The 10,335-nt window shown below is 44.0% G+C and overlaps 1 protein-coding gene across 1 annotated transcript in view; it reads left to right on the top strand.

The window, feature by feature from the left end:
* Positions 1–393: 393 nt before the first annotated feature.
* The window catches only part of COL2A1 (collagen type II alpha 1 chain), a 137,781-nt gene continuing 127,839 nt past the window's right edge, over positions 394–10,335 (top strand). Inside the window, exons 1-6 of the mRNA XM_053298390.1 lie at positions 394–487; positions 4,428–4,634; positions 7,284–7,300; positions 8,046–8,078; positions 8,207–8,239; positions 8,357–8,410. Coding sequence (XP_053154365.1) covers positions 394–487; positions 4,428–4,634; positions 7,284–7,300; positions 8,046–8,078; positions 8,207–8,239; positions 8,357–8,410 — 438 coding nt within the window. The remainder of the gene's footprint in view (positions 488–4,427; positions 4,635–7,283; positions 7,301–8,045; positions 8,079–8,206; positions 8,240–8,356; positions 8,411–10,335) is intronic.

Genomic DNA, 10,335 nt, shown 5'->3' with positions numbered 1-10,335 from the left:
GCAAGAAGAAGCCCTGCCTCTTGCCTGGTCGCCACCCGCTTTGGCTGGAGGGCTTGCACTTGAGATCGGCCCGAAGGGAGGGGTCTCGAACTTCGGGGACAAGGCTCCGGGCTCAGGTTACAGCTCAGCTGGGGGGCAGGGGAGGACTGAGACCTGGGCATATACGCGGGCTGCTAGAAGGCAGAGAGGAGCATAAAGCCGCGGTGCCTCAGCCCTGAGCAGACGGCAGCGGAGTTTCTGCTCGGCCTTGGGTACTTTGGATTCTCCTGCTGTTTCCAAAGAAAAGGAGGATCGGCTGCATGAAGGCTCGGTAGCCACTGGGGAAACTACCACCACCACCACCACCTCCTCCTCCTCCTCCGCACAAAGGTCCTGCATGTCTAACATTTAGACATGTTCAGCTTTGTGGATTCAAGGACTTTAGTGCTCCTGGCAGCCACTCAAGTCATTTTATTAGCAGTTGTCAAATGTCAGGATGCGGATCTACGTAAGTTGCATCTTTCTTCTTCTCTTCCTGAAAGAGGGTGAAAAGAGAATCAATTAGAAAATGAATGAGCGGAAGGGAGTGGGGAGAGCAAATACCGTTTTTAGAGGGGAGCTTTAAGACTTGCAATTAGGAATTGGCCTCAGTCTCCTTCCTGCAAGTGCAGGAATTCTCTTCCTTAAGTTCACAAGATTCTTCCCTTCCCATCAAAGCAGCTGCCCATCATTCTGTTTAGTATAAAATACTGGTGTGTGTTAAGGGATGGCTCCTTTCATACCATCCTGGTGCTTGATTGCTTGAGTTGCACTTATCACAAGCCCTGCATACCGTTTTTTTCTCCCCTTGGCCTTCTGGGAGTCAGGGGAGCCGGATATAGAGTTTCTTAAAGAGTTGGCTAAATCACTATATGCTTCTGTCCAAGATTCTCACATAACTTTTGTTTTGTTTTGTTTTTCTTTAAAGACAGATTCTGAACTCACCCAGGGGAAACAAAGGGCAAAATAACACTCGTTCACTTGTGGAGGCAGTGAAAGAGTTAACCGAGTGGGGTGGGGGGTTCAAAGGGGGATCCAGACAAAAGAGAACATTCCGGGACAGACAAGCAAGACTCTTTGAGACTTTTTTTTTTTTAATTACAAAGAAAGACCTTTGTGCACAAAATCCAGCCTCCCCTTTCTCTCCCTCTTCTAACTCAGAGAGAGATGTGGAGTAAGGTGCAGATGGAGGTCCCAGGGAATTTGATAGCTAACAGATTTTTTTTTTTTGGGTTACTGTTGAAGGAGCAGAAGGGAAAATTTCCCCAACTCAAGAGGCCACCTGAGGGGTGCAATGCATTCCAGAGGCACATCAGTCATTTGTTTTATTCTCTTTACCCCGTATGCACACACACATGCACACCAATTTCAACCAAAATCAAGTCTTCTTCTGAATTGGGTGGTAGATGGTTTATTAAAATCTTCTGCATTAAAATACCCATTTTTTCTTGTTGCAAAAAAAAGGGGGGGGGGGATTTTATCACAAGCATTTCCCCCACCAATAATTACAAAATGTCATACAAAAGATGGCCATATAGGCAGTCTGTCCCTTCCCCCTACCCAGAAAGCTTTTGTTGTCTGGGTTATTATTCAGGATGGAAGATGGAAATTTTATTAGGTAGAAAGAACTCACTCTCTCTCTCTCTCTTGTTTGGGCAGGTTTCCTATTGCCTGAATTCCATCCCTGTCTCCATATGCTCCAGACTGTAAATCAATTGCAGGGAATAGAGTATGCAAAGGAGGAAAAAAAGAAAAAGAAAAAGATTTCCTTTTCTTCTGATCCCAGGCCCTGCTTTTTCTTAGAAGCCACTCAAGATTTCAGAAAAAAGGAACTTAAGTCCTTTGACTTGTGTGCAAAAATATCGGCAGTTGAGTTTTCTAAGTTAGTAGCAGAAGGGCGTTGATTTAGGGTGGCATGAGGTATCTCATAAAGACTGCCCATGTCTTTGGAGGTCTTTTTGTGAGGCCCATTCAAAGTCAGTTGCTTTTCTTCCTTGGTTCTCTTTAAAAGATTGTGATCAACTGGCCTGACTCCATAGAGGAGTGTGGGTTACATTCCTAAGGTTAGTACACTCTTGCTCATCATTGTTTTGAGTGATTTCAGCTCAAGTGTGGTGTCTTTGAATATCAGGGATATGTCACAAAGAGATGCAGGGAGTTTATCACAAGGATGCCTTTCTATATACTGTGAATATGTGTGTTTATGTATATTTATGTATATGTATGTATGTGTGTGTGATACACACACACACACACACACACACACACACACACACGGCATATTATTGTGCCATATTAGCTAAGGAGAGCCTAGAGTTTGCATCTACCTTTGCTTTTGATTATTTTAATCTTAGGGAGTCTTTAGGGAGTCTCGTCCTTTTTATTTATTTTTCAAGTGTTCTCCCAGGTCAGGGAGCCGAGCTGAGTTCCCGCTCTGTGAACGTTTGTTTGCATTTTGGCACCAATAGCTTCCAGATGCTGAAATGCTGCCCATATTTATTTAAACGAGTGCCTAATGGAGCAATGTGAATTGCGTTCTGTGTGTGCTCAAGAAAAGGCCCATTCATGAGTGGATGGGTCCCTTGGGCTCCTGCAGGCTCCCCTGCCCCATGCACAATAGCCCCCCTGTCATCTTGCTGCCGCTGTCAGGCCTTTACTAGGATGTTGCGGGGGAGGGAAGAATGGATGCCAAAAGGGCAATTTTTTCATGGGTTTCTCCTGACCCCTTCTCCATAAAGAACCATTGCTATTTAACGGTCATAATGGGGGGTACATGTTGTCAGCTCTTTTGATTAGCAGATCCAAATCAATTGCTTGCTCCGCTTTCCAAATCTGACCTCTCACCCCTCAAGAAGCTTCATAGATCTGACATCCGTTTGGTTTGGTGCTACTGCTTTTTTTCAGACTGTGCTTTCTATTAGTAAAACAGCTTTAGCCCCCACCCCATCATATGGAGTCAGCTAGGGTCATCTTGCTCTTGCTCAGATGCAGGTTTCATTATGCTGCATAGGTTCCAGAAATGGATGGGAGATGGGTAACTCGGTGGGTGGTGGGTTGGGGAGGGAGTTTTCAAAAGTTCTCTAAGACCCCTTCCCCGGTGTTCCCAGGTGGTGGTTGTTGTTGTGGTCAACATTGATCAGGAATTGCAAGCTGAATGACTGGTGTGGCCTAGTATAATGTTTGTTCGACCAGCATCTTCAAAACATAACTAAAAACCTAACACAAACACAAAAGGCCCAGTGGCCTAGAGGCTTGTATCTTTCACACCAGACGTGGCTCCTGGTCAAAAGACATGTGAAACTAGTGTGAGGCCAGGTACAGATCCTGAGCATGCCCAGTGGCACTTGGTCCCCCCTATGAGTTTAAGTCCAGTCAGTAGGTATGCTATTGTAGACAGCTGTGTGCCCTTGAGTATTGAATATGTGCAAACATGAAGACTGAGACATAGTCTAGGACACAAGTACCTAGACAGGCCCAGACCTAAACCCTTGTGACCTGGGCCTAGAATTGTTAAATGCTGTTTCTGAAAGTGGCCTTCCTTCTGTGTCCCACATGAGGTGATGAAATGGACATAATGTTGTATTTGGATATTCCAGATGCAAGTTCAAATTCCTGCTCAGCAATGAAGTTAACTGAGTAGCAACTTTGAGCAATTAGCTATTACCTTAATTCTAACCTCACAGGTAACTATTACCCCTAATCCTTACCTCACAACTAAATGTTACCTCCTACCTAACCTCACAGGAACTATTACCCTAACCCTTATCTCACAGATATCTATTACCTCAGCACTTACCTCATAGATAACTATTATCTCTAACTTTATTACCTCACATGTAGTTAACTCTTACCTCACAAGGTAACTGTTATTGTATCTGTACCGTACAGTGCTAGTTGTAAGTACAAAGGGAGATGCAGTTCTATAATGTGCCTGCCCTGGTGGGAAAGAGATCTGCAGTACCATTTCAGATTTCTACTTCATTGGGCAACCCTACTTGCAGGGCTGTCTCTAGCTTTCATGGGAGGCCCCTCACAATATTGTTCCAGCCCCACTGGAACCAGAAGCAATTCTGTTGCTGGGCTGCAGCATGGGCCTCCCAGATGCACAGGGCCCTGAGAATCTCAAGCTGGCGCATCATTTCAAGGGGGCCTGAGGGTTGGGATGGAGGAGAAAGTGCCTTTTTATTCTGCTGATGGGTAACAGTTGGCCAAAGTGTCCTTTAGGGAAGATGGAGAGACATTCTTGAAGGGAGCTGGCCTGGAATGTAGGGGGCTGCTTTTGTGCTTGTGAAATGGGATTGCCGTAACCAAATGCTGATGTTATGACCCTGTTCCTTTCTCTCTCCCCCTTTTCTGGTTTTTGCCTCCTTTGCCCCCTACCCTGCTCTTTCCTTTCCCTTCTGGCACAGAGGAGGCAGGCAGCTGTGTTCAGGATGGGCAGAGGTATAGTGATAAAGATGTGTGGAAACCCGAACCCTGCCGGATCTGTGTCTGTGACACTGGGACTATCCTCTGCGACGACATAATCTGCGAAGAAATGCGAGACTGTCTCAGCTCTGAGATACCCTTCGGAGAATGTTGCCCCATCTGCCCAACTGACCAGCCCACTGCCAGTGGTCGTAATTTATTTATTTCTGTTCCATATAAATAAATTACTTGAGAAATAATAGGGGGAAAAGGAAAGATGGATAGAGCCATGGATGCAGAACCCACACTCTGCAGCATCCATGGGAACGCTACTGCTAGGAAAGGCTACTTCTCATGATTAATTGAGCTGGGTGTGCCTCTTTGCTTAAGGCACAGTCTCAAAGAGGTCACCGGGGGCAAAAGATAGTCTTGGGACCTTGCTCTTGAGACCCCCAAATGCTGTCAGTATGGAACAGTATGTGGGAGGCCCTCAGTCCTGTGAAGCCCCAGGACAATTCCCTTCCCTGCACTCCTGGCTTAAGGTGTAGAAAACCTAACATTAACAGCTTGATTGAACCACAGGCGTGTGAGGGGTGGAAATGGTCAGCATGATTGACAAAAGTCAAATTTGTCTATAACCGCCTTGCAAATGAAGCCATAAAAATGACGAGCTCACAAAATATTTCTACTGGGCACATGTTAGGTATTGGTGGCACAGTGATAGCCTGGAAGAGAAGAGAAGAAAAGGGTGATCTAACAGTTTACAAATGCTTTTTTGAAGGGTTACCTTGAGGAAATCTAACTTGCCACAGGCAAGTGAATAAGTCTGGCATAAGACTTGATGGTCCATTACCAAGTCCTCAGATACAAAAATTCAACCCTGAAGCAAGCTTTTCTGTGCCCCACCTAGCACTACAGTACTATTGCCTGTCTACTTTTTTTTTAAGCACTAGGGGAATATGAAGAAGCTTCACAGTGCTAAATATATGTTACTGTGGTTATCCTCCTTGCAGTGCACAGTGTTTAACTGTGATTTCAGTGTCAGAAATTACAGGGTGATCTGGACAGGGACAGTTCCTTTACAGTCCTGCTGAGACAGAAGAGTCTAATTACATTATTATCAAATGACAAGACCGTTTCCTGGATGGGATCTTTTAAGCACTGGCTGCTGTCACAACTTAAAACCCCTTAAGTGAAAATTAAGCTCCATTGAAGTCAACAGGACTTGTGCAAACTTCTTTCTGTGCAGGACTGCAGTCCAGAAAACATTAAGTGTGGCAGCAGTGATGATAATGATAGCAAATTAGCATTTATATGGTGCTTTACAATTTTCCAAGTGTCTCATGTATGATTTTTCAGTAATAGTGCATCCTATTGAAAGCAATGGGATTCAAGCAACCAGTTAATCACTTAAGTCCCATTAATGTCATTATGATTTAGGCATACTGAATTTTTCTGAATTGCACACAGTAGTATATAATTCTTCAGCTGTGTCCACTTAATGAACTGATGAGAAAAACTTCGAACAAGAAATAAGCTTTGGAGCCAGTGGGAGGGGATGCAAAGGACTCACCTCCCCTTTTGGGGAGCCCCTTCATGATTAAAAATGCACAAGACATTTCAGAATAAATCTTTGGCTTCTTTTGCTTTTTAAAGTCTCTTTGGTGCTACGGCCTTAAGGGATCTTGTGTTGAAATATAGGTCTTAGGGCCAATAGGTCAAGATTTAGCTTTCATACCGGAGATATCAGAAATGGTTAATAATGCTTCCCTAATCTCTGCCTCTCAAAACATTCCCCAGGGGCAAGCTTTGCAAAGCGATTATAATTTTTAGGCCAAGGGTGCAAGGAAAGAATCTAATATTCATTCATATTCCAAAAGCTGCTTGCTTATTTTATTTATTTATTTATTTTGTTTCTGTACAGTGTATGTAATGACTTTCTTAATTCTAGCCCAGAAGTAATACTGAATTTAGAAGTGGCCTTTTTTAACCCTTTACCTGCACTGGCTGCCTTTGAGGTCCCTCTGATTCCACTGTGAGGCCGCCAGTGTGAGTAAAGGGTTGAGACTTGCAAACGTGAGCTGCGCCTCTCTCCCATGCAATGTTTGTTGATTGTTCCGCTGAATGTGGCTTTTAACCTCTTGTGTCATGCTTGCTTAAAACACATGCCTCCCTAAAGCTGTGACCCTGTGCACCATTATTATGCTTAATAGACTGCGCCTAACTATATTTGATGGGCAGCAAGTCCAGCGGGTTTCAATGGAGACTTGCTTCCGAGGAAATAAGCTTAGGTAGTCCCATTTAATTCGATGGGTCTTGCAGCCAACCCTATCCCATGCATGTTCCTTTGGAAGCCTGAGTTCAAGAAGACTTCGCTCCCTGTCTGTGTGCATAGGATTGCAGCCTTTGTTGAATAGCAGAGCTGCCTTGACAAACACAGCTGTAGTTCCTGCGGGCCAACGTAGTATGAAACAGAACAAGTCTGCAGTATGGCTTTGAACATGCAATGATTGGTTTGGAACCCGAGATTATGCCCTCTGTGCTTTTCTGCTCTGTCACATTGCATGGGGCCTTTGGCAGTCCCAGTGTATGAAATCCTCTTTTACCTGGGGCGGCAGCATTGCTGGTACGGCAGTGATGCTTAGCAGATGGGTTTGGGAAAGCAAAGCTTCCCTTCGACAACCACCCAGTCACTACGTCCTTGTCTTCCCATCCCCTTGTCTTGTTGCGTGCCTTTTGTGTGAGCAGTTGAAGGCATTTGTGTGTACACTGGAATGCTTATATGACCTCCTGCAACATGGTTTTGATGCTTTCTTTTGTTCTCTCTCTCCCCCCCCCGCCCACTTTGTTCTTAACAGGGCTACCCGGCCCCAAGGTGAGACTACTGAAAACTATAAATAACCACAATTTTATTTTAGTGCCCCCTATAGTTGCCAGCTCTTTATCGTCTTTGACTCCTGTACCTTTAGCAGCAGCTTGATCTGCAGATACAGGCCATGCAGCAGCTTCGCTTGATTGCAGATCAAAATGCACTTAAAAGCACAGGAGCAGGCCAGGCTGGGTTTTTGGCTTGTCAGTTGACAACCCTGTTAGTTGTGTTCTGTGTGCGCAAGTGCACACATACGCGCCCAACTTACATTGTATCCCATTCCTATGCTTGTGTTTGGCCCAATTCCTTGTGAAAAACAGGAGCCATTCTCAAAAGCCATTGGTCCTCCTGCAATAGACGGCTATTGTGAATGACTGCAGAATCCAGCTGTCTCTTGGGCATGAAATGCACACTGCATTCTCCTAACCTGACCTAGTGAAAAAGCTAAAACATTTGCTTAAGACCAATGAATACTTTCATTGATTTCAATAAGACTATTCATGCTTTGAGTTAAAATTATGCATACCTCTCTTGCAAAATTGGGGCCCAAATGCTTTCCACCCCTTTTAAGTATACAAGCCCCACAAGTCTGTCAGCAATTGCACAGTGTTTAGGGAGTGACTCTAAATAGAAGCTGACATTGTGCTATGGCGAGGCACATAATACAGTAAATCATTTGCGTGTGTATGTGTGACTTGGTGACTGTTCTTTCTTTTTATTTTAAACTGAGTGTATATTTTGCATTTTGCAGGGACAAAAAGGGGAACCCGGCGATATTAAAGATGTAAGTCACAATTTGTGTGTGTGTGCATCTCCCCTTATGTGCATCTCCCATAACCCTTGAAAGCCAGAAGCACAAAATGTGTTTCTAACTTAACTTTGTGTTTGTGTATTTTTCTCTTTTTTGTCCAGGTTGTAGGACCAAGAGGCCTTCCTGGACCACAGGTAGGGAACTGACTTCATTTGCTACAATGCTGAAATACTTTAGGGAAGAGCCGGGTGGAAATAGAAATATATTTGTGAACATTTAATTGAATTCATCTCTATCATCACCTGTTTCAGGGACCTTCAGGTGAACAAGGACCCAGGGGAGATCGTGGAGATAAAGGAGAAAAGGTAAAACCAATGACATACATACAATGTTTATTCTGAAAAGATCAGACTAACATTCTCCTGTCTTAAAAATCTTTGCTGATTTTGAAATATCATACTCAAGATAGGTGAATCTAGCTGATTCACACATGTACAAAGCTCACATATTACATTAGTCCCAAGGAGCAGAAGGTCAATTTGATGATTACAGAACTGAAGGTATAAGATTATTTAATAACCTGACATACTTTGTGGCTCTTTGCACTTAGCCGAGTATCTTCGCTGAGCTGAGTGCTAGTGTGATCTAGGGGTTGGAATGTTGGACTGGGGAGATCTGGGTTCAAATCCCTGCTCAGCCTTGTAGGTCACTGGTTGATCCTCTTTCAACCTAAATTACCCCACTGCTGTCGTGAGGATAAAATGGGGAAAGGAGAGCACCAGTTATGCCACCTGACAACCATGCAAAGTAAAGTAAACTGTGCTGTCAAGTCGGTGTTGACTCCTGGTGCCCACAGAGCCCTGTGGTTTTCTTTTGGTAGAATACAGGAGGGGTTTACCATTGCCATCTCCCACACAGTATGAGATGATGCCTTTCAGCATCATCCCATATTGCTGCTGCCTGATATAGGTGTTTCCCATAGTCTGGGAAACATACCAGCAGAGATTTGAACCGGCAACCTCTGGCTTGATAATCAAGTCATTCCCCGCTGAGCCATTAGGTGGCTTGACAGCCATGTACATCACCTGAACTCCTTAGAGGAAAGTTGAGATAAAAATGTCATCAAATAAATAATTTTATTCAAAATTGCATATTAAAAAGCACAAAACCATGTGTAATATTCAGTATTGATTAAAATGGAAACTTTAAGCAACGATATTCTATATATTAAAACACAAATTGGCCCAAATCCCTGATTAACGCTGCTTGCACAATGAACAAAGTTGCACTAGTGTAAGAAGATTGCATAGCTGCTCTAAACGCTGGGGATTTTCAGAACTGCGCTATTGAGTAAAAGTCCCTGGCAAACTATGAGGAGTGCATTTTCACTAGTGCAATACTAGTCTGGAACACAAGCTCCAGACTTAGTGCAGCAGCCAAACTAGTGAAACATCCTTGTGCAAGTGCAGCATTAGTCAGGATGTTAGCCATTGTTAGCAAGCCTTGTGCGATACAAGATTAAAATATACTGTTGTGGCATCTTGTAGTAAACAAACCCACAAAAACTACCACCCACAAAAAATTATGGGGAATTCACCTGCCCACACATGCTTACAGGAGTTAATATTTGAGGCACATGGAAGGTCTGGGGAAAAGTAGGGGGTGGGGAAGAACCACCTTATTTCCCAGTTTACAAAAGCATTCTGTCTGGTCTCCTAGAAATTATATTAGCTCACCACAGGGGTTCAGGTGAGGGGATAGATACAAGCCTGGCGTTGTGGGCTTTTTACAACATGTGCATGCCGACACTGCCACCTCCAGTCCAGTAACCCATTCTGGGCACATATGATGTGTACATGGTGTGTCCCTATTTGTACTTTGCGGTGGGTTCCCTTTACATTTTAATGGAGTGGGGCATGCAGGAAAATCTCTGTTTGCATCACGTTTCTGGATTGGCACATGCAACTGACTGATGTGGTGAAATCCTCAGGTGGTAGAGTGAAATGTACCATTTCAGACTGTTGGATGTGGGGGGTGTACCATTTTCTACTATCCCCTCTGGTAAAAGCAACAACCCTTTAACCCACAAATTAGTACTTCAGGGAGAAATGTTCTAATCTACCTTACTCCCTGTTGTGCTAGTTTTCTACTTCCAGAGAGATTTTTCACGTAGGGAAATATAAAAAAAAAAGATTCCTCACCCGCCTTGCAATCAGTCAGTCAGTCTGAGGTCGTACAATCTACCTTACCACTGTAGAACTTCACCACATCATGCTGCTGCATGCACAGA

The sequence above is a fragment of the Hemicordylus capensis genome, chromosome 2, assembly GCF_027244095.1.
Source record: "Hemicordylus capensis ecotype Gifberg chromosome 2, rHemCap1.1.pri, whole genome shotgun sequence".
Lineage (NCBI taxonomy): Eukaryota > Metazoa > Chordata > Lepidosauria > Squamata > Cordylidae > Hemicordylus > Hemicordylus capensis.
The sequence above is the reverse complement of the archived record's forward strand: the minus strand, read 5'-3'. Positions and strand labels throughout refer to the sequence as shown.